The 26,019-nt window shown below is 32.5% G+C and overlaps 1 protein-coding gene across 1 annotated transcript; it reads right to left on the bottom strand.

Moving 5' to 3' along the window:
* Positions 1–863: 863 nt before the first annotated feature.
* Positions 864–21,675, bottom strand: LOC110799290 (amine oxidase [copper-containing] alpha 3, peroxisomal-like). Its single transcript, XM_022004518.2, is given in 6 exon segments — positions 864–1,237; positions 1,323–1,342; positions 1,344–1,868; positions 4,998–5,114; positions 5,278–5,662; positions 20,845–21,675. Coding segments are annotated over 6 exon segments (2,055 nt in total). The 5' UTR covers positions 21,639–21,675; the 3' UTR covers positions 864–1,023.
* Between the last annotated feature and the right edge of the window lie 4,344 nt (positions 21,676–26,019).

A 26,019-nucleotide genomic window follows, 5' to 3' on the forward strand; every position in this document is an offset into this window, starting at 1 on the left:
ATACTTGTAAATCACCTTTTCTTGTACGAAGTATATTTTATGTCAATTTAGAACTATACCATTAATGTTTTGCAATACTTTGAATTTTATTTGGGATTAGAGAAGTTAATTTTGGACGCACAGTAACGTCTTGCTTTAAGAACAAGGGTGATTCAGCAATTTGGTTGAATAACATTTCAAAATTTAGCTATGTAAGTCACTTGTGCTTAAGTTTATAGCAATCATTTATCTTTGTCACAAAGCAAAATCTATGTTTGTTTGCATCCCCTAATTCTTAGGCTCTAATTTTTATTTTTCTTTGGCTTATTATGTGGAACAAGTTTCCTACTGCACCTCATTTAGCTACTAAATCATTCCTAATAGTGGTTGTACGTCCTTTTTTTTCCTAACTTTCAAAAAGACATTCAACATCTTTTTCTCCATTACCCTAGCTAGGGCAATAGAGTCATGGAATGAAGTTAAGTTTAAAATCAAAATTGATTGTGAACATCTTGATTTAATTTCAATTTCAATTTCAAATTCAATTTCAATTTCAATGCAGCTAGGAATTTTCAAACACAACTAGGAAGTGGTGATTGGTGATGGAGATAGATTATGTGGCGAGGAAGTGGTGATTGCATGAAAGAGTTGATGTTGCCCCTCCCCTTATAAGTTTAGTGATATTTCTGTATCAATAACACTTGTTTTTTGGAAGGCAATTTTATGGGCAGTGTAGGTGCCATGATTAGTTGTATATTTAATTTGTTTCACATGAAGTGGAAGCTGAGATGTTCAGCATGCATGAACTTAACTAATGATGTATATTTTGGTGACAACGTAATCTAATGGTGCAAAAGCAAAAGCAATCAGGATCGATCGAGTAATTGGGTGCACCGGTAGGTATAGTTTAAATTTGCCAAGGTTCAATACATGAGTATAGAGGTGAGCAAATAAATGAGATAAGTTGAATTTGGCACTCAATAAGAAAATGAATTTCATGTCAGGCAAGTAGCCTTAATAAACAAATTAAGTACATAGTAGGGATTACTTGATCGTCGTTGAGCAATTGATCCACTTAATATCATTAGGCGACTTGATGGACAAGGACAATACAGGGTTAGTCTCAAAGAAATTGGCGGGACGAAGCTCGAATCCGGTACTAACTGTTGGCATCAGTGGAAAATCTTCTTGGTAAGTAACATGATGGATACCCATTGTGTACCATAACACAATGTCCTTATTTTCTATCTCCCTATCTCTGTACATCAACCAAAAACACCACGTCAAATATCATTCATATTCTTGTTCATATAGACATAACCCCATCTTAAATTTGTACGTACCTTAGGGTCCATGTCTCCAATTAATGTATCATCACCATGACTTTGATCAGTAAATAAACCACTAGCCCATTTCTCAGATTTATTATATGGTGTGATCAACACATTGTACTTTGTATACGCTGCTCGAATCTCAGGATAATCATCCTCCATTAATAACGGCCTCACTGCCGGTCCAGGGATCAGACGATAACCTACTGTATTCCCTACTTTTGTACGCTTGCTTGGATTCACAACTAACATCTCAGCCGTTGGTTTTGATCCCAAATGAATTCGTGCATCAGACTCTTTCTTAGCTGTCTCGCTCTTGACCGTCCAATAGCTCTTCCTAGGAGAGGATTTGTTTTTAACGGCTGTCATTTCAAGATAGGACTTGATGAAGGAATTATCTTGACCATCCACGTCTAGATCAAGATGGAATGTGATGAAATGATCATGGAATGTACCAATTGTGTTAGGTGCCAACAATGTACCATAAATTTCTTCTTGGATTTGGTCTTTGTGGGTGTATTTGGTTCCCTTGACTTCTAATAGACCCGTCATTCCCACCTGTATATATACACATCATGTATTAACAATGTCACATTCCATCTTGCAAACGAGTTCCACTATTTGGCCAACAAATTTTTTAGAGCTGAGACTTGTAAAACCTAGTGGTTAAAATTGGAGGTTTGGATATAATAGGTTTTGGTTTCGCATTACCCTCCCCCATTTGTCATTTTCTCTTTATTGTGCACCCGAGTACACCTAGTAAAAAATTTGACCGAATTGAGACAGGCCCGTCCCTGGGCATAGGCCAGGAGTGTGACCGCCTAGATCCCAGGGCCGCGAGGGGCCTCAAAATACTGATAAATAAAATTAAAAGATAGCTATTTTGGTAAATAAAATTATAAAAATAGTCAATTTGATAAAAGATCCTAGTTTATACATATATTATAAAGCGCGCATTGCTTAATGATAAGAGTATTAGGATGTAATGGTTTTATGAGTATTCACATTACCCAGCAACATGTGTGTTCGACCCACAAATGTTGAGTTTTTTTATTTATCTTTTTAACTTTTAATTTATTTGTATGTTTTAGTGTTTAATTTTTTTACGGCAAGCGTTTCTCACTCATAAGATATATGTGTCCCATTTTTTTATCCGAATATCCTCTAGTAACACATGTTTTTTTTCCAGTGCATATTCAACATTATAAAAATAACAAAAAATCAAAATATATAGTAGTAGGGATGGCAATGGGTCGGATCTGGATCGGGTCCGATAGGATCCAGACCCAGACCCAGACCCGCTTTTTAAAAGGTGGATCCAGATCCGACCCAGATCCGTTGGGTCCAAAAAAATCAGATCCAGACCCAGATCCACTGGGTCTAATGGGTCTAGGGTCGGATCTGGGTCCTAAATGGGTCTAAGCGTATTTGTTTTCCAAAGATATTTGTCCCTCATTTTTCTTATATTACGTAATTTTTTTGCCCATTTTTTGTATATAAACGTAACGTTGCTTTAATAAAACCACTAAATGTGGAATATTCGTTAATTTTGTTTAGGAAAAAAAATCATATTAGCCTTGTAATACAATAAATAGTTAAAGTTTCTAATATTATTATGTAAATATCACGTCAAACAATATTTAAATAGTTTAACATCATAAGAACTGAATGAAGTTTAGCACGTAAAGATTGAATCATATTTAAATTTTAACAATTTTTTTAAGGAAAAATTGACAAAGACAGTCCCAACTATTGACGTTCATCTTTAAAAGGGCTCAACTACGGATTATTACTGGCAGGTCCTAACTTTAGAGGGTCTCGACTTTCATTGGGTTTTGCGACTTTCAACCTGCTGAACAAGTTTTTCTTTAAATAAAAAAATATTTCCTGCCTATGTGGCACAATATCACTGGTTTTGTTTTTACTTTTTTTTTCCCAAAGAACCTTATTCATTCTTCTCCCTCACTGGCCCACTGCAAAAATGTAACCCATTCCCAACCATTAACCCCAACCACTCTGTCGCCGACCAACCTAGCCACTATGCCGCCGACCAAACCGAGCCACTTGTTTCGATTGCTGCTCTCTTACTATGCCTGCCCCTCTCTCTTTCGTACATCTCCAATCCGACATCCAAATCCTTCACAACCACTAGACTAGTAGACGGGTAAATTGGGGGTTGCCGCAATAGCCCCGATGTTCTTCCACTTACCGGTGACATCACTCAATTTTCATTTTTCAATTTTCCGGCAACATCCCTTTTGTTTGAATTGCCTTCCCGTTATGTTCAAGGTAGGCATTTTGATGATTAGGTGGGCTAAGGAGGGAGATTGCAATTGTTGTTGGGGAGGACAAATTAGTAGCATACAGGTTTTGGTGATGAGGGATATGCGTGGTTTTTTTTTGTGTTGTAGAGTTTACCAGGGTCGATTGGTGGATAAGGAGGTGGTCTGGATATACTTACGATAGCCATAAATTAAGGTGAATAGGTGGTTGGTGATGAAGGTGACGGTGGGTTGTGGTGGTTTAGTGGATGGGGTGAGGTTGAGGGTGAGCAATGCAGTGGTTTGGTGTATGGAGAGGAAAGAGTTCTATACGGGGTGATGTGGGTTTGTGTGTATGTGGTCGGGGATGATGATACAGGGGAGACGACACTACTACAGTGGGAGTTGTTTGGGATGGTTGGTCACCTTTGACCTTTTTCGGTTAGTAGAGAAATAAAGGGAGGGGATAATTCTATAAAACAAATAAAAGAAATAAGGGAATATTTAAAAAAAATAAAAAAATCAAACAACCAACTAAAACGTGACACTTGTCATTTAAGTAGCACTAACCGTACACGTCATCAAGTTTACTTGTTACAGTCGGTCATTTTCAGGATGGGACCATACAAAGTTGACAACCTGTATAGTTTGGACCTGCCAGTAATAATTCGTAGTTGAGCCCTTTTAAAGATAAGCGTCCATAGTTGGGACTGCCTTTGTCAATTTTTCCTTTTTTTAAAGATATTATTTATATGGGTCTGTGGGTCGGATCTGGATCTTTAATTCTTGGACCCAGACCCAGACCCGCCACATTGAACAAAGACCCAGATCCTCCTCAGATCCACAGGGTCTAATTTTTTTGGACCCAGACCCTTATAAATGGACCGGGTCTAACCGGATCTGGGTCGAGTCTTGGACTCATTGCCATCCCTAAGTAGTAGTAATATTTTTCTTGAATAAAATATTATGACTACATTAGTTGTTTATACTCTTTAACCTTGGTATGATTGTGTTAATAGAAGATACTCGACTAAGACATACTGAGAGTAAATTGATAGTAAAAATAAAATATAATTTAGCTTAATTTGTGTATTCAGTAATTCGTATTTCCTATTAATGTTTCGAGGGAATCGTACTTCCTATTATTTGGTTGATTAACGTAATTAATCATAGTATGAAATATTTATTTGGAAAATAAATTAAAATATAACAAAATTCACTTCGGTAACAATGAATTCTTGCAAATTTAGTAGATATTTTTAGTAGCAAATTTAACAATTCTTGAGCCCCTATAGTGCTTTTAAACAAGGGGTATTTGAATGTTCCATCCGGTCTTTTCTTGTTTCGCCTAGGGCCCATAAACTCTCGGGACGGGGACTGTAATTGTCCCATCCTACTAATACTTATAGAGAATAGATTTGATTACCTTAACCTTGATGGAACCACTCTGAAAGAATTCCCAATCAAATATATAGTCGTAGTTGCCAATTGTTGATATCATTCTCACCACTAATGTGAGCTCCGGTCTAGACGACTCTGTTATCTGCAATATCATGTCAAGTTGTCAACCATTTTTTACCATTATTATATTGTAGAACACAATTGAATTGTGTTCAATAGGTAATGTAATGGATTAAAATTTGAAGAACATATTAACAAGTAAAGTAAATAAAAAGCACATAAGAAAATTAAATGTGTAGGCTTACTAGTCGATGAGGAATACTAGCTTCTGTATGTCGCCACATTATAATCCCAGCGTAACGCTCAAAAATGCAAAAGACGTTAGGCATCCTAATAGGGTTGCCATCATGACTAGTTAAATAACCATCCATAAAAACAGCGTTTTGTGGACAATCAATCTTGGGCTGAAGAGGCACAGACAAAACACCAAGGCCATATTCACCAGCATCAAAGTAAGTACGATGGTACCACTCTTCAGTAATGTCCATGTATGGCACAAACACCTCCGACGTAAACCCTCTGTAGAGTATGTGTCTGCGCTCTCCCTTTTCATGATCGTAAATTGATGCTGTTGATAGGATTAGTCCTACTCTTGCGTCAAAGGATACATGAAACTCCCAATTTGTCCACCTTAATTTATACATACATACATACATTAGAATATAGTTAGCAATCTAATCTATTTTATTTTTTACTACTAAAAGAGACACCAGGAATGACACGTGTCATTTCCTGGTGCGATTTTTTCCCGCCAAAATGTTTTTTTTACTTTTTACTTTAAAAGAAATAAATTACATTACGTTTTTTTAGGAAACTAAGATAAAAATATATTTTAATTACCATAGATGTGTACTGCATAATATATTATTGGAGGAAAGCTAAATCAATATTATTTTTTCCTTTATGATATAATTTTATTTATGTATTATTATAACTTTTTAATCTGATAAGAAATATAAACAATATGATAAATATATGAACTTCTAATGTTAGTTTACTATTAATAATATAAAACATGGTACCTGGTAAGTAAGAATGTTAATTAAAATAATAATACATGGTAAGTAGACTAGCATATAAGTTTATTTATCAAGATTTTTTCTCAATTCAAAATATGTTGTATTTGACCCAAACAGAGCCTTAGGCTCTGTTTGGCAAAAATAGCTGAAATTGAGCTGAAACTGATAAGGCAGCTGAAACTGATAAGGTAGTACCTGAAACTGATAAGATGCTGAAAGTGATAATGTAGATGTTTATATTGTCTGTTTGGTAGAACTATTTTTTTAAGTACCTGAAATCTTTAGTAGTTTAATTGACACTCTATATATTTTAAAATCTATAATTATTATGATTTTTATAATGTTAGTTGATATTATACGAATGATAACTCCCTTAATGTGATGTATTTACTCCGTAAAAGAGAATATCGGAACTTTTTTTTAATCTTTATTGATTTATCGTATGTATGAAATATCAACACAAACTACATATATCGCAATTTAGAAGGTGGACCATTGTGCACATAGAGCATGGTGCACCTTAAGAACATTAGTATATAATTAAAAGAACATCTGTTTACGTAAAAAGAACATGGACATATATTTTTTTATATTTTTAATAAATTGTGATTTTTTATAACAAAAAAGTAAAACATTATATTGCATGTTCTTTTGTCGTAGTGTCATGTTCTTTTGTTTATGCACATGTGTTCTTTTAGTGCACATGATGCACCATGCTCTATGTGCACCATAGTCCATAGTCCACGGATTACTACATATATTAATGACCATGAAACAACACAACAACAAACATCGAGAACTAATAAACCGCCATTACTATGAGGAGAAGCAGTAAATGTGTAGCTAATCTTCTGAATTCTAATAAAATTCTATAATCTTCCTCTGCGACAAATTAAACCTATATTAGAAAATGAAATTATAAACCCCAAAAAAATTATGAGAAAAAAAAAATACATGCTTGATAAAAAATACCCATCAAAAAAAGATCAGAATTGAAGGTAGAAGAAGGTCCCCTACTTCTGACATGTGGCTTGCCGGGAAAAGTCAGGCAAATCCAAGATCCGATTGGATCCCGAAAAACGATGGTCGAACACAACCCATGTAAAACCCTTCATCGCATCGCAGAGTAACAACTCTACTTCGCGCTTTACATCCGAATAATCTTTTCTCTCAACCATTCTGTTATCAATGGTTTTTTTTGAAGAAAATAATAATTTCAGGAGCTGAAACTCAAACGTTAATCAGATTAACGTTTCAATATCAGTCACTTTATCCACCTTAAATTTTATTTCAGCTACCTGCCAAACACTCCTAATTGTTTAAGGTGACTTATCATATTAGCACCTAATCATTTAAGGTGACTGAAAGTGCTTACCAAACAGACCTCGGTTATGCTCGGGTCTTTTCGAAAATTAGTCTTGAGTCATTCGGGTTTGGTTGACGTTGTTATATCGTTCTACATACAAGTAAACAACTATAATTTTTAACTTTGTATAGTAATATGCAAGTTTAGTTCATTTGAATATTTTTTTTACACAACTTAATTTGAATTTATACTTTTTCATATATCCTTTTTACTTTCATGTTTTCCTAATATCACAAGTCTTTCAGTTATTATTAAACTATTAAAATAATAAGTTGTTTTAGTAGTAGCCGTGCGTTGCACGGGCCCTAAACTAGTATAGAATATCTAGATTATATTTAAATATAGTCTGAAATAGAATATTAAGATCTTATGGTTCCAAATATAGAATAAGATTAAATTACCCATATATTTTTATTTTTAAATATTCATATATTATGTTAAATATTCTATCTCTTATTTACCAAATATAAAAATATTCTATCTCTGCTATTTTTCCTAAACCTAAAAGTCTGACTACTTTATATGTTATTAGATTAAATTAAAAAAAAAAAAAAAAATTATTACGGAATAACAAACATACTTTATTTATTATGACATGTGACTGTAACAATTATTTTGAAACAATGAAGTATGTTTATTTATTTACAAAGACCAGCATATTATCTAACCCTATTTACACTTTCCTTAAATCAATATATACTTTAAATTGAATTAGACATATTCTGTATTCCTACTTCCGCTGCCGAATGATCTTTACGTTAACTATTTGCACCATAATTAAATGTTATATAGAAGAATTTTTGAACAAGAATTGTACTACGGAGTACATGATTTCGAATTCAAAGGTATATACCCTCTGTTTTTCTTTTTTCTTTTTATTTTTATTTTACGTCTATGACAAGTAATTGCAGTTACTTCATTGATGTATTGTATACAGACGGTTTTTCAATGGCTACCATCTCAACCATTTAATTTTAAGAACTTAATCTTATCCGTTTCATTGTTTGACCACCATTTTTCAAAAAATGTAAAAGAAACTAAATTAATTTTACAAAAACGGTTTATAATTTATCAAATAATTTTTTTATATATAGTTTTACATCAAAGCAGAACATAATTATCACTATCCTCATCTGTCGTCCAAGTTACAATCAGTAGCGAATTAGTTTATTATCAACATTAAGAATCTGGACAAAATAAGAAGTATTGGTTATCCCACTTAAAAACTGCAAAGTAACGCCTAATAACAGTTGCACAACCCTTGAAATCATTTTTTGAGTTTCATATTTTTTTTAAGGGATATTTTGAGTTTTATATAATTATATTGATTTCCTTTCCATGGTGTTCCGATTTATTCTGAATGAATATCATGGTGTTCTTCTATTCATGAGTGGTCAGCAGAGTATGCAATTACATTAAAAAAAGGAATTTTTGTCAGAAAGGACCTTTTAAAATCAAAAAATTGTGACAAAGGACCTTTTAAAAAAAAAGTTGTGAGGTAGGACCTAAATCAGAATTTTTGTTGTGAATAGGGACCAAGACCCCTTTTCCGGTAGTCAAACCACATTCTCCGGCGTTGACCAGCGCGTGCGTCGCACGTGCGCCCATAAAAACGACTTATTAATTATTTTCCCCCTAATTACCTATACAAAACCTTAAAAAAAACTCTCTTCTCTCTCCTCGTTGCTTCTTCTTCCTCGACATTACCTGCACTTTGCTTCTGGAAAAAGAAAATTCGGTACTTCCTAAACAAAATTCAAAAAACTCCATTCCCATACTTCAACTCCCATACTCAACTAAAAAATCCGACCACCTTGCACTAATGCCTAAAGCCATCTGCAACCCTGCTAGACCGTGTAACTCAAACAAACGCAACCACCAACACCACCGGCCTGAAGAGGATTAACACTCGAGTTGCCGTCGTTGCCGCCTCCGAAGGGCCCAACAACCCTCTAGTATGGTCTAAAACCAACCAATTACGGTCTGAAAATAAATTTAGCTTATGAACCCTAATTTTGAAAGTTACGAAATTGGAGAAATTGGACCAAAACAATTAGGGATTTTACTCTTACCCGGTACGAATTGCAACGAAAATCAAGGGGAAGCAATGAATTTTATTTTCCATAAGCAATATGCAATGGATTGATGAAGAAGATGAAGAAGCTATGAGAAGGTAATGTGGAGGAACAGAGCAACGAAGGAGAGAGAAAAGGGGATTTTTAATTTTAGATTTTCGGTAGGCATGCAAGGGGGAATTGGAGGGGAAAATTTTAGATTTTTAATTTTAAAAAAATCGTTTTTATGGGGCACGTGCCACGCACGTGCTGGTCAACGCCGGAGAATATGGTTTGACTACCGGAAAATGGTTCTTGGTCCCTATTCACAACAAAAATTCTGATTTAGGTCCTACCTCACAACTTTTTTTTTAAAAGGTCCTTTGTCACAATTTTTTGATTATAAAAGGTCCTTTCTGACAAAAATTCCTTAAAAAAATGTTTGCACAAGTTAATACTTGTATAAAACTAAAAACATAGATCGGTTAAGTTATTCATTATTAACTAGCTTTTGGCCCGTTCTACGCACGGGCTATATTTTAGGAAACTCAATTAAAAAATGGTAAATTGACATACCAAAATGATAAAGGTATAAATGTATAATACTTCACTAAAAACATTCACTAACAATTTTGATATTGCGTAGACATACTAAAATTCCCAAGATATATTGGGTGGAATTGAAGCATTACTTTTATGGAATATATTATGAGCTCCCCAAGACCACAAATACATTCTTAGTTTAGGAGTATACGGAATATCTTTTTATCCAAGGGGTTTAAGAAAATGAGAATAAGAGAAATATGCTAGTACGGAGTAACTAAGTTAAGCATATGTATTCTTTGAATTAAACCAAAGAAATCAACAAATCTTCAATATGCTAAGAAATTCACCATTGTTTGTTGGATTAAAAACTATGTTTCAATTGCCAAGTATACATGAAGTTTCACACCCTATCCTTTGCATCACAATCAAGAAAAATACCCAAAAGGAAAATGACGTAAGAATTAAGAGTTGTGATCAAGAAAGACATGTGATATGTCAAAATTCTGGAAAATATCAAAGACTAAACCATTTTTTAAAACTCAAAATTATACTTATAAATTTGGGGATGTGGTAGTAGTAGATGTCATACAGATTTCAAAACAAAAATGCATCCATGTTTGTCGATTTTTAAGTCGTTTGTAAAAGAACTTGAAATATGATGACGCTTGAGGCAAGTCAGACAACGGGATGCAAAAAAGATGCACCGTTGATTTAAATGGGCTAAAAAAATGAATATAATGATAGATTTAACTAATACCAACCTCATTAGAAAAAATATTTTTCCAAAAAACAATGGGGTGGACATAAATTAGAAGTTCATAACATAATTTTAACTTCCACCTACCTATAGAAAAATAATAAAATTTAGCAAAATAAGTCAGGGAGGAATATCGGTCTATAAAAAATTGTAAACATGTAGGTTTAATAAATAGTCAAATTCATTAACTAGAGAATTATAACCATCTGAAACGTTTCTCATTCTTGATTCACCATAACCGCCAATGTATTAATCAATGTCTCTAATTAAATTGTTCTAAACGGTGGTAAACTAAAATTGAAAAGGGAATGATGAAATGTTGAGGTGACTTATTATGTTTTAAATGAAGAATTGATTATGTATTCTTGGCCACATGTCTTCTAAGTGGTCATGATTATGTGTTGATTTATATTTTTATTTACCCTAAAAGAAAAATTATATTTTTATTACTTAATCTCTTTTTATAAAGAAAAATAAATTATTTTAAAAGTCAAGTCAACAGAAAATAAATGGTGTAGATTTAATAATTTAAATAAAAAGTCAAGATTAAAAGTTTATAATTGCTACAAAATTGATGTAGCTATTGTAAAATTATCCATTGTATATATGCTCTTTTATTCTGATAAATGATACATCTATTCAACTAGAATCAAACAAATATGGATAAACCCCTCTTCAGGTCTCAATTTTCTAAAATATTACACAGAAATAAAGTTGTTTTGTATCGGCTAATTATTTCAACCTAACCATTCCAATCAATTCATTGAATTCATTTCAAATGTGTAATTTGAAAGGCAATTTTTGTTGTAGAGATTTTTAAATTTAATTACGATTTTAATGAGCCTATATCATATATGAAGGCACAATTTCCAAGGCATGAGTATTTGAAGAACACAAAAAAAAGGCTCGATGCTGAATTGTTGATCATATAACTTATGAAATTAGAAATCCTATTGTAGCAAAGGGTCAAAAGAATTTTTTTGGGAATAACTTGAAAACCTGGAATCACAAACATTATTGCACATATTTTTTTTAAATATAAAATATGATTAATTACAATGGTCCTGCGGAGTTTTAAGGAAAAAAAAAACCATGCATCGCTTGGGAAAAAAAACTAGTTGTATTAAAGAAGGTTGCATTTGTTCCAAGCTTGGAAGCTCTAAATAAACTTAACTCACTTTAAATTTCTCAGCTAGTAATTAATACTAGTAGATTGTTAGTGTATTTCGATTATCCGGATTGAATGCAATATACGTAGCCTATTTCCGATATTAATTTTTCAACCAAACTCTGTCATCGATTTTACCTATTCTGGTGTTGCTTTAGAACCATTCCATCTGTACGGAACACTTAGTTTTGTTATGTTCAATCTGTATGAAATGCTTAATTCTATTTAATTCGTTCAATATGTACGAAATAGTTAGTTATATTTTGTTCAATTTGTACAAAATTGAAGTATTTATTTCATACAAATTGCATGAAAAGATTCCAAAAACAAAAAAAAAACCCTCAATTATGAGGTCTTCCAAGTCAAAAAGATCATCCACTGTAATCAAAATAGTATTTAAATTTGATTAGATACACGTGCTACTACAAAAATCAAATTTATTTGAACTAAAACAATACTCCATCAAAAAAGGTTGAGAGAAAATAATAAAAGTGAGGGTCAGTATTTTTTTATTGGAAAAAATTAAAGTAAAATGGTTGCGTCAAGTAAAATTAGGTTGCGTTTAGCAACAATGTTAGAACCAATCATTCATTAATAATCTCACATCACTAACTAGTCATTGCTTTTTACGAATCGCTAATCTTTACATAATAAAATTTATTAAAGCATATACTTAAAGCAACATATATTATCTATATAATATACTAAAAGAGAGGAAATCAATGTGGTGATGACAAATGTCACTCACTGATTCGCCTCTTTTTTAATATAAATAATAATATTATTTTTAAAATCATCTCTATTATATATATAGAATAATTTCAAAATCTTAATTATACAAAAAAAATTATGCCAAGTAGTATATATGCACATAAATATCTTTGACTTATTAGTCATTACTAATTTACTTACTAACTAATGTGTATCCAACAATGTTGCAACATTTATTTCCATAATTAAAATATTACGTAATGCAATATAATGTAAGAATATACTCCGTAATATAAGGATTTTTTATTTTATTGAGGGACCTTATTGTATAATATAAGGATTTTAATTAAAAGGTAAACATATACGAAGTATTTTATAGACTCATATAAAAACTGAAAATGAATATGTTAAAATTCTAGAAAACAAATGAAAATTTAAATGAGAATAATTCAAAAGGAGTAAGAAAATATGATGGAAATGTTTTTCACAATTGGTCTAACAAAGTTTACTAATTTGTAATACAAAATTAAGTTTGTTAAATTTTTTTACTACAGAGTACTATTATTAATAGAATATTATTAATGATTATAAATATAGTATCATGATTAAATTTGTTTACTGTACCGTGCATAATTTTGTTTAGTACTATGTACTTCTAGATATAAAACTATACTATTCTTATTAGGTACTTCTTACATTGAACGGTGTAATATTATGAAAAAAATACGAAATAACAAAATTAATAATATGATTTTAGTATTTAGGCATGGATTCTTAAGTGATAGACGATAATGAAAAAAAAATGAATTTATATTTTTCTAACAATAATTTTAAAAAAGTCTAATAAAAATCAAAAACTTATAATATGAAAAGACATAACAAGGAGAAGAGATGAACGTATATATTATACATACATATAGCTTAGAGAAATTTAAAATTTGCATTTTAAAATTTATATTAAAATCGATTTAAAAGTTGATGAATAAGATAAAATTTTTGAATGAGTTAAAGGGGTATGAAATTTTTGAATGAATCTTTGGTCGAATAATTAAAGTGGATTGATATTATAATGTATCATAATCGGTCTACTAATATATCATATTTGGGTTGATAGGGAAGAGATGATTTTGGAATTTCTAACTCCATAAGCCATAGACGTCGTAATGGTTATATCTTATACAGTTAAATACATGGTGCTGACAAGTGCCGTTCTTTATTTGATTATCTTATAATATCAAAAATTATACTAAAATAGTGGAAATCAATGTGGTGATGACTAATATCACTCATTGATTCCCCTCTTCGTTAATGTAATTAAACTTAAATAATTTACAACATCAAATACACGCAAATAGTATACAGATTCCGAAAATATAGGGCCGAGAATCTTAATATCAAATGGTTCATTGCTTTTTACCAAATATAAATGCATAACTAACACTTACTAAAAGTTCTACTATGTTGGTTATGAATATAAAAAGTTACTAATAACTTACTTATTATAATGTTTTGTTTATTTACTTAATTATTCAAATCAGACAAACGAATTGTCAAATACTCGAGAATAGAGTTTTAAAATTCAAAAATGTCTTACCAAAAAAAAAAGGTTGAGTATAGCGGTGGTTTGAGGCGGGTGCATGTGGATACACAGGAGAGGGTGATGAAGAGGGGATGCATTTTATTTTGTACCTCTCAAAACGGGGATTGGAGGGATGAATTCATTCCTATCATTGATGGAGGGGATAGGGATAAGAATTGTAGATGAGTACGGATATGCAGGCTAAAAGTGTTAGTGGGGCAAGTTTTTTGGGAGATCCCCATTTGCATCCTCCCTAAGTGGGCGGAGATGGAGGAAAGTTTGATGGATGATGGGGTTAAAGAATGTATACGTTGCGGGGTGAACGGGCGGTGATGGATTTCAGATTTGACCCGCCTGCGTTGCTAATCTTACATATAAAAGAAAAAAATAATACTTCTAACTTCGGAGTACAATTATAATGTTTTGTTTATTTACTCTTTTTATCTAATCACATAAACGATTTGTCAAAGACTTTAGAATAAAGTTTTAAAATTCAAAATTGTCTTACCAAAAATAAAAATTGAGTCTAGGAGTGAATTTGAGGCGGTTGTGGATACATGGGGGGTGATGAAGCGAAGATGAATTTTATTTTGTATCTCTCGAAACGAGGATTGGGAGGGGTGTGCATCAATCCTATCGTGGAAGGCAGGGATGGGGATGGGAATTGTAGGCGGGTACATGTGTGCAGGACCACCCTGCCTTAAAGTTATCTCTAACTGAATAAAGAAAATGGTGTATGTAGGTGTTAAATGATCGGGTAATGAGGTTGATGGGGCGAGTGTGCGAGTATTAAGTGGATATTACTATTGAAGGGAAATATGGTTGAGATAATTTTATGCTCGACACAAGTGGTGAATGAGAATGGAAATAATTTTATCTTTGTACCCTTATTTGTTTTAATTGTTTTAATAAATAAGACGCGTCAAATGAACAATAACAAATTTATCCACCATTAATTTTAATTTGGAGAATATCTATAAGCTCTACTTTGATGATAATTGTCTACCAGATTTCATATAAATTTATATTTAGATTATAAACCGTGCATCGCACGGGTACTATACTAGTAATCTAACTAAATGCAAGTTAGACTCAAAACAAGTTAATAAGTTGTACAATAATCAAACTAATCCACTTTTCTATTATATGGGGTATTGCCCGTCAAATTGAATAGAAATAGAATAATTCAATTCCAAAAAGTAAACAATTGAATTGGAGTCCTTTTTTTTGCTGAAGAGATATCAAAGGGGCTTCTTACTTCCAAAGTATCATTTTTGCGTCCGGGCAACTAAATAGTTATTAGTCTAAATTCATATTCATGAATCCAACTCCCTTTTCTCCTTCTCTCTCCAGGGTTTACTAAATTTCTTTAGGCTGGAAATGGCAAAATTTCTTCGAAAATGTGAATGATTTCGACCCTTTCTCTTTAATTTTATTTATTTAATTATTTGCTTTTGATTTCACTTTTACAAATTCTGAGTATGCGCAGTAAGTGCCCCTATGCGGGTTTGATTTAGTTAAGTTTTGTGCGTAGGTAAAAAATTATGTGGTATACAAAAGGAGGTAAATATTTCGATTACAGTCAGGTGAATCAAAACTAAAGATAATTATGACTACAACAGATCTATATATACCCTCTCACTGAAGAAAGTTGTAAATTATAGGGTACATAAAATGTTTGATACACAACGATAATAACTTTGGTGAAATGAATATTGATTCAATTTTTATGTATTTATTAGATTCAAATCTCTATGTATATATGTCATAATGAATTTTAATCAGTAAATTAATTTAGTATACTATGTGTTGTTTGTTTATAGTTTTAAATAGGGTTAAAAATAAGAGGCTTAACGGTGACGGTAACGGTAACATTGCGATAGACCCTGAACTTAGTTTATACCGCAAATTTGATGGTGCAGGCGTGTGCACCGTGCTCTAGGTGCACCGAAAACAAAACGACATAAAAAACACATAAAACGCGCGTGTTTCATTAAATCCCGGGAACAAAAGAACATTTTCCTTGAACAAAAGAACAATACCCTAGAACAAAAGAACATTAAAGGCTCTGTTCTTTTCAGCTCTGTATTTCACGTTTTTATTCGATTTGCTTTCTTCTTGCGATATATATTCTTCTAGATTTTATGTTTGAACTCAAATTGTGAAGAGGAGAGAGAAAGTATGAACTAGGTTTTCTAAAATAGTTCCTAGAGAGAGAAAGTAGTGAAAATTCCCAAAAATTCGTTGATTTTTCTGCTTCAATATCAAATTAAATCGATTCTTCTTCTTCAAATCTGAATTCTGCAGCTTATAATCAGATTTTGGGAGGTAATTTTTCAATTTTGAAATAATAAATTCTAGGTTTTGATGATTTTGATTTTGTAATAATCGTGTGTTTGATGATTTTGATGATTTTGTTTTTGTAATAATCGAGTTTTGATGGTTTTGATGATTTTAATGAATCAAATTATGTAACAACACGCTTATTTCGTTGAAATCGCTGATTTTGAAGATTTAGATTATGTACTTACGATTTTTTTCCAGAAAAGAACAGTTTTACATATTAAAAGAACATATGCTCGTATTAAAAGAACAGTTTCTTTATGCTCGTATTAAAATAACAGTTTCATTATAATAGAAAAATAGACCATTTGCGTTTCATAATTTGTTCATTCATTCTATTGTGTTCTTCTTTTTTTATTATTTTCAATTTCATTTGCGTTTCATAACTTGTTCTTTTTATTTTATTGTGTTAATTTTCTTCTTACTTTTTATTTATCCTTTGTTCTTTTGGTTGCGTTCTTTTTCTTGGTTTTATACATGTTAACCTATTATTTTTTCAGATATTATGAATAATGTGCTTGATAATTCATAACAAAATGATGAAAATGATGATTCTAAATCATATATTATTGTTGGACAAGGTACTTGACTTGTTCTTTTAGTCTCTCTATTTGTTCTTTTAGTCTTTTCATTTGTTCTTTTTATAATATTCTGTTAAAAGAACAAAATAAAAACACGTGCATAGTTCTCATTATGCACTCTTTAAATATTTTTCCTTTCTCCTTCTCTGTTATTCTTTGATTCTACTTCCTATTTTTTCATTTTCTATTTTTCAACAACTATATATATAATAATTGTACTTATGAATCATAACCATTAGTCATTTTATAAATACATTTTAGAGAGAGAAAGATGAGAGGATTTATATTCTCTCAACATAAGAGAGATTTTTTGAGAGAGAAAGAGTGAGATGGTGAGTGAAAGAGTAAAAAATATATTTTCTCCTTATTCTCTCTCTAAAATTTCTTCTGAATGTTTCTCCTTTGTTGAAAAATGAGTGAATTAAGAAAAACACTAGTTCAATTTGGCTAGTTTTCGAAGCAAGAGAATATCTGGAGAGCGTGATATTTTCCGAGAATTGAGATCAGTTTTTGAAGATTTATTAAAAGATATTTATGCTCCTGATAAATGTTGATCGAGTGTTTAAGGTACGTTTACTTGTTCTTTCCTCTAATGTTCTTTTCAAATTGTAATGTTCTTTTCACAACTTTACTTTTATTGTGGCATCAACATAGTTTGTTCTTTTAAATCAACATAGTTTGTTCTTTTATATCAACATACATAGATTGTTAAAAAAAGAACATATAATGGTTTGAAAAGAACACATAACACTTAAAAAAGAACATAGTCTGATTCGTGGTAAAAGAACAAAAGTACTTTTTTTAAAAAATATAGATTTAGTTTTTTAAGTGCATCAAAAAATAGTCATTTCGTCTTTTTTTAATTAGAACATAAAATCGTCTGAATAGAACAAATAACACTTAATAAAAGAACATAGATCTGATGCGTTGGATAAGAACAAAAATACATTTAAATAAAAATATAGATCTAGTTTTAAGTGCATCAAAATATCGTCGTTTTTGTCTTTTTAATTAGAACACTAAGTGGTTTGAAAAGAACAAATACAATTAATAAAAGAACATAGATTTGTTGTTCTTTTCGTCCCTTTCATTCTGTTCTTTTGTTTGATAAGGAAAAAGAAAATGTTGTTCTTTTTCATGTGTTTTGTTCTCTTGTTCTTTTTTTTGTTGTCTTTTTCTTAAAATTTTTTGAGTTTTTGTTATTTTATTTTTCTTTTGATTTTGTTCTTTGTGTTTTCTAAAAAAGTTGTTGTTCTTTTTAAATTATTTTGTGTTTTTTTTTAAACTTTTTTACTGTTTTTTAATTTTTTATAATATTATCGATAATATGTTTTTTTTTGTTTTTCTGTTGCATTTTTCACATGATGTTCTTTTTGTAAAATAGTTGTTCTTTTTATAGTGTATCAGGAGAGAGAATATGTTATTTTCAATTTTGTACATTTTCTTTAGTTTTTTAACATTAGTGTTCTTTTCAGCTTTTGGTTAATGTTCTTTTCGTTGACTCTATTATGTTCTTTCTGTTTAGTTTCTTATGTTCTTTTTGTATTTTTTTGTTTTTTGCGTTTTGGTGCAAGTGCACGTAGATCTACGTGCAGGCCCCTGCACCATCCGCGCGTTCGGGTATAAACCGTGGCCCTTCTCTAAAAATTTACCCAACACTATGTTAAGGTAACATTCATTAATGCGTCAAACACCAACCATTCATTAATGCAATTTGGATTAACCTTTCACGGCCAACCGACCATCCGTCTAATTAAGACACTCATTCTATAAAAAGACGCTTCAATTAACCAAAACCATATACCAAAAAGCAAAAATAAAAGACTTTGTTAATTTTCAAATAATAAGCCCGTTCGTTTAACGAGTTCTCTCTTCCCCTCACTCAACCATCTACTCCTATCTTATCGAGTCCGGATCCAATAGAGTTTTAATAAAACTCTATAAGGTAGAGTTGTATCTAAACCATACAATTTAAAATTAATGGCTCATATTAGTGAGAAGGAAAAATCAGGAAGTGAATATTGATGAGAAAAAATATGAGAGATTTTGGAAAGATAATATATGAGCCATTGATTTTTTATTCAATGGTTGATGTTGTTCAAACTCTACATTGTAGAGTTATTTCACAACTCTAGAGGATCCAAAACCCTATCTTATCTATACTACTTCGTATATAAAAAACGGCAACTTTTGTGTAAGACCGCCTTACCGAAAAGACCACTTTTGTTGCTTAACTAATTGGTTCAATTTTTTAACTAATTGGTTACATTACTTAATTAATTGATTAAATTGCTTAACTAATTAATTCTTTTGCTTAACTAATTGGTTTCAGTGCTTAACTAAATAGTTCAAGTGCTTAACTAATTGGTTCCATTGCTTAACTTATATGATACAAATGTGATCTTTTGTGTAAGACCGCCTTATAGAAAAGTTTGTATATAAAAAATCATACGTGGCACGTAATGCTCTATTTGTATTTGACTATGTTTTATTTTATATCACTAACAAGTAACAATAGTCAAAGTAGAATATGTAAATAGTATAAAAAGTCAAACATTGCAAATCCTAACACATATAAAGGCTTGAACATTGCTTACTATTCATGTAACAGTGGATTTACGAATATACCCTCCATTTCCTTCATTGTTTATTTTTGTCTTTTCCTTGGTAATAGTGAGATTATGGTCTTACCCCTCCCCTTTCATCACCATCTTATGTGCCATGTTCCTTTCCATATGTTGCCACACCCTTTCCTCGCCCTTTCATTTAGAGTCTTTTCTCATTGCTTCAATGCCATACTCCCAACAATACGACAACATATGTATTTATAGTTAGGATTTTTTTGTTTAAGAATTAGAGTAAAATTTTATTAGGTATCAACGATATGTGGTTATAAACATTGTAATGTAAATAGTACAAGGCATAATAGTTGTGTAGGAAAGTATCCATTATAGCAAGACTTCGCATGTAATCAATTTCGTATTATAATTACATGCAAATAGAACTTTAACATTGTTTTTCTAGCATTTACCATAAATTTATAAATGTTCGCTTTTTACGTAATATTTTTATAAAATAATTTTTTATACCTTGGGGGATCGTGCGCGCTAGCGCACGATCCAACAACTAGTATTAATAAATGGATGAAGTATATAAAAACGTCGTAACTATTACGGAGTACTCCGTATATTAGAAAACAAAGAAAGTATTCCGAATATTTTTGAAGGGAAACAAGATGAGAGCATCTATTACTATATACTAAAAGAGACACCAGGATTGACACGTGTCAATTCCTGGTGCAATTTTTTCCCGCCAAAAATAACTTTCCCAAAAAAGAGTATCTGTTTTATTTTATTTTTATTCTCCACCTTTTTTATAACTATTTATATATGGAAACAAATTTTAGTTTATAAATTATGGAAATAATATATACGACGTAATAATAATTATTCTAAATTTGTAATATTTTAGTCAAATCGCTATATTAATAATGGAAAATATATCACTCAATATTTTGGTCAAATTGTTATATTAGCATTTTAAATGTGCATATTAGATGAATAAATTTAAACGAGTATGTTAAAAATCTTATAACTGTACAGTACTTTGGGAGATATTCAGTTAAATATTTTGTAAAAATATCAAAATCCGTGCGTGCACGGGATCTAATCTAGTGAAAGATATTTACCTCACAACGTGACCATCAACATTAAAACTTGGTCCATTTGGTTGAGTCATTATGACACCTTTGGTAGGAAGATGATGAGTAGAGGATCTATTTTGCATGGTCTCTCTATAATCAGTCCCTTCTCCTTTAGGTACACGGACCACTATTCTATCTTTGAATCCTACCACTTTCATCTCATCCAAATCAACGGTCACAGTTACACCTTCAATTGGTCTCATGTAAAAGTTGATAGTACCGTCCATAGTAAAGCACATCACCTTTACTATCCTCCCTTCATTCTTCTTCTTCTTCTTCTTCTTCTTCTCTCCATACCACCCAACACTAAAGCCTAAGCACACTATTTCATCTATTTTAAGCCCCCTCTTGCTAATCGACCTTGTAAACGGGCCGTACCCTTGTGCAAGCTTGTTTGCTTTGTTTTGCTCTAGGGAAGTTAGCATTGGGTATCCATTACCATGGTAAACTTTATTGGTTATAATTTTGGGGTTGTTTTTAGAGGATTTGGTTAAGTCTAGGGTGATTTCATGGGTGGTTCTGTTTACACGAAGCACCACGTAGGCGGTTCGTGTTGTAGTAATCATCCATTTTTCATTGGTGGGCTTTGGTGGATCATCTAAGCCCATGTAATGGAAGGATAGAGTGTTAGTGGGAGGAGGGTAGATTTGTAAAATTTTGGTTTGGACTCGGTTGATTTCAAATGGAGTAAGAGAGTCAAGGGGATGAGTTGAGATAAGAGAGAAAATTTGAATCATAAAAATAAATATAAAGATGGCTTCGAAATGTAAGGGTGCCATGATGATTGCTATTTGCTTGTAAGTGAAGTGTGGAAGTTGCAAGCAATTATTTATAAAGAATATGTTACCATTGGTCAAAAAAAAAAAATTAGTTGACCATTTCCAAGTTATCTATTACTATATACTAAAAGAGACATTAGGAATGACACGTGTCAATTCCTGGTGTAAAATTTTCCCGCCTAAAAATGTTTTCCTAAAATATATATTTTATTTTATTTTATTCTCTACCCTTTTATAAACTATCTATGTATGGAAAAAAAATATTAGATTATAATTTATGGCAATAATAGATACCACGTAATAATAATTTTGCTAAATACTTTTTCTTATAACATTTTAGTCAAATCGGTACATTAATAATGGAAATTATATTCACTCGATATGTTGGTCAAAGTAGCATATTACACATATATAATATGCATATTAGATAATATAAATATAAATGAGTATGTTTAATTTTTTTTTATATAATTATGCAGTAGTTTGGCCATATTTAGTTAAATATTTTGTAAAAAAATTATCATAATCCGTGCGTGCACGGGATCTAATCTAGTAAAGAATAATACCGACATAACTTACTTTATTCATTTTTTAGGGTTCGGATCACCCTGAGACGAATTACGTCCACCCACATATTGTTACAGAAAATTTCTTGGTATAAACATATTATATGCACTTTTATCTTTAATTCGAGTCTAAGATTGTAGTTGGAATTGTTTTGTCTTATTTTAATATGTTATATGTAGACACAAATTTTAGGTTTTGCATTACTATAGACATCTAATTTGTGTCTTCCCTTAGGGCCGATAAAGATCCTAATCGACCTAGCTTCAAGTTGGGGCAACTCCGAGCGAAAAGCATCAATTGCAAGATACAATGAACTTATTCCAATTTCAAAATCGAACTCCTAGTCCATTCCAATCCCAAATATCGGTTCAAAATACAATTTCAAACACAATTTCAAAATCCAAATACAATTTTCCGAAACGGATGCCACGATCAATCTCTGGGGCACGTTTTCACTCAAAATCACATAAATATTTCAAATTCAGGCGCTAACCCACAAAACCGAGCAAAAAAACAGTTAAAACCCCAAGCCGATTCGAAAAGCAAAACACTCAAAAATGTCGCTTTCGGATACGAAATCGGATTCCTTAAGCAACAAGCCAAAAAGCAAGGACGGATAGTACGCTCGTCCTTAGGCCGCCAATGCCCCCAAGGAAAATTGTAGTTGTCCTAATGCGTGTAGGGCTTGTGCCCGACGCAAACCAGGCCTAGCGCCCAGCGTAGGTTTGGCACCTGGCGTCGCCCCTACTGGCATTATTCACCCATTTGCTATAGATACCCGAATTTTTTACACAAAATGAAGGAGGAAAAATCAGAAACAAGAGAGACGAAGTTATGCTCATTTTCTCCCTCAAAAATACAAATGTTTAAAATATTCAAATATACAAATCCTTCTAAAATCAAACACAAGTTCAAGTTCTAACATTAAGAAATTGGATCTCAAGTAAGGAAATCCAAACCTAGAAGATCTAGGTACATTTTTGAGGCTTTAATCTCAAACTCTAAAGCTTATACCTTTCTTTGCATTTATTTTCTACAATTTTGTAAATTAAGCTTCCAATGATGTTCATATGAGTTCATAACTCATATGTGTTAGGTTATGAAACATATGACAATACATAAATCATGCGAAAAAACCATAAAGCCAGGAAAGCATATTATTTACACATAATCATTTAGCATAGTATAGATGCATACACTTTGTAGCGTGCCTTCCCTAGCTGCGCCCGAACCGAACAAGAACAAGTCTGTAGGACTCCAAGTGTCGTCCCTCCGTAGATAGTCCACAGTACGTCCGGATCCGCCTCAAGATTGACCAACTAGAATCGCCCTTAAGGTGCTTGGGAATTTTCGGCTATTAGTGCAAGAGAGTGGCTGAATTTTTCTTTCAAAAACTTACCCTTTGAATACTTCAATCGTACGTATAAATTATGACCCTAGGCCCTTATTTATAGAGGTTTGGAAAGGGAATTGTAATCCTAGTAGGATACGATTTAATTAAACTTAGAATCCTACAAGGACTCTAATTAAATAATCCTAATAGGAATAGGAATTTAATCACACACCAAATTCTAATAGATTTAGGAATTGTGCATGGACACAAGCACACACACGCACGGAGCCACGAGGGCGCCCGCACGCGTGCGCTCGGCCCACGCAGCCCACGCTGGGCAGTCTTGCCTTGGCGCGCTGGGCCTGCCTTGCGGTAGGCATGGCGCTGCCTTGGGCTGGGCGTGCGCGCATCCTTGCTCGCTGGGAGATGGCCTGGCTTCGTGATGGGCCTTCGTCCGGCAGGCCTCGTCCGATGCTTATTCGTACGATACGCTTCCGATTAAATTTTCGGTTCCGGAATTCATTTCCGATACGAACAATATTTAATACTTCCGATTCCGGAATTAATTTCCGTTTCGAACAAATATTTAATATTTCCGTTTCCGGAATTATTTTCTGATTCCGATAATATTTCCGATTCTGACAATATTTGCGTTTCCGGCAATATTTCCGATTCCGGCAATATTTCCATTTCCGATAATATTTTCCGATACGTACCATGTTTCCGTTTCCGGCAACATTTACGACTTGGATAATATTTATATTTCTGATACGATCCATATTTCCGTTTCCGGCAATATCATCGTTTCCGGAGTATTCATTTCTTGCTTGTGACGATCTCAGCTCCCACTGAAACCAAGATCTGTCGATTTCGAATATCCATAGATAGAGTATTTAATGCCATTAAATACTTGATCCGTTTACGTACTATTTGTGTGACCCTACGGGTTCAGTCAAGAGTAAGCTGTGGATTAATATCATTAATTCCACTTGAACTGAAGCGGCCTCTAGCTAGGCATTCAGCTCACTTGATCTCACTGAATTATTAACTTGTTGATTAATACTGAACCGCATTTATTAGACTTAACATTGAATGCATACTTGGACCAAGGGCATTATTTCCTTCAGTCTCCCACTTGTCCTTAGGGACAAGTGTGCATTTCCTAATTCCTTTGTCGCTCGATGCTTGCTCTTGAACATAAGGTAAGAGCTGTCATCCTTATTATGTCCAGAGGTGTTTCTCGGTTTCAGAGTTCAACTTATCAAATAAGCAGATAATCATATCGTATTATTCATCTGAGCACGACCATGCATTTCACAGTTTCTAGCTCTCCGAGTGGCCTTGTACAACTTTTAAGCATCTCATCCCGATTTATGGGAGGACAATCCCAATCTTGCGATCTTGAGATTAGACTTCGTTTGATAGGTGATTACCTGAGCGTTGCCTTTATAGCCTCCTTTTACGGTGCGACGGTTGGTCAACGTCAAAGCAACCAGTTCTCAAACAAGTAATCTCAAATCACCCAGATATTGAGGATTTAGTGTCTAATAATTTTAATGAAATTTACTTATGACAGATTTTCATCTCTTACAGTAAAGTTTCATAGGTCTGTCTGATACTAGTCTTCCCAAAGTAAGTATCTATGCAAATGATTATGACATTGCCATGTCCACATAGTTCAAGAAACAGAACTACTAGTCATCTTGCATTCTAGTCGTCTAACGCTTTCTATGCGTCCAATTTTATAGAAAACTCTGACCAGGGACCATTTTCAACTTTTGACATTCAAGTTCACTTGATAGACATTTCTTAGTCACGGGACTGGTCCTGACAGTCTATCTTGAATATTTCGTCAAATTGAAGGGACTCGTCATTAAATACTAAACCAAGATTAAATGGAATATGAAAATACATTTCATATATGATAAATGTTCAACCCCAACGTTTTACAACCATGGGCCTCAAACCCATCTTTAAAACAGTTCATGGAATTCAAAGCTATGCTTGATTTCCAGTGCTACAACGTGAGTGTTGCTTCTCACTTGTTGTATAGGTTTAGTTATCATGCTTTGCCAATCTTAATATCCTTTTCATCGAATGTTCTTCGAGATATGATGATAAGATCTTCTGAGTATGTTTATTTTGTGATCTAGTTTGTCCAGCTACAAGAGTGGTTCTACGCATTTTTCAATGAAGAATCATCAAGTCAGCAGACATGTGATCTACCTAAGTTCAGTGAAGAACTCTTTAACATAAACAACCCTGTTTTATTGCTTCTCAGGCAATAAGTACTTTTACTTCAACTTTATAGGTTGCTAGTGATGCTTTGTTTGGAATTACTTATCCAAGTAGCTCACAGATATGTGGAATACTTTCCAGCTGTATCTTAGAACATAGAAATTAATATTTTAATATCCCATGCAACAACTCATGGTTTCCAATCCATGTTGCCATTTCAAAACACGATGCTCTATAGCTCGT

This window comes from Spinacia oleracea, chromosome 3, assembly GCF_020520425.1.
Source record: "Spinacia oleracea cultivar Varoflay chromosome 3, BTI_SOV_V1, whole genome shotgun sequence".
Lineage (NCBI taxonomy): Eukaryota > Viridiplantae > Streptophyta > Magnoliopsida > Caryophyllales > Amaranthaceae > Spinacia > Spinacia oleracea.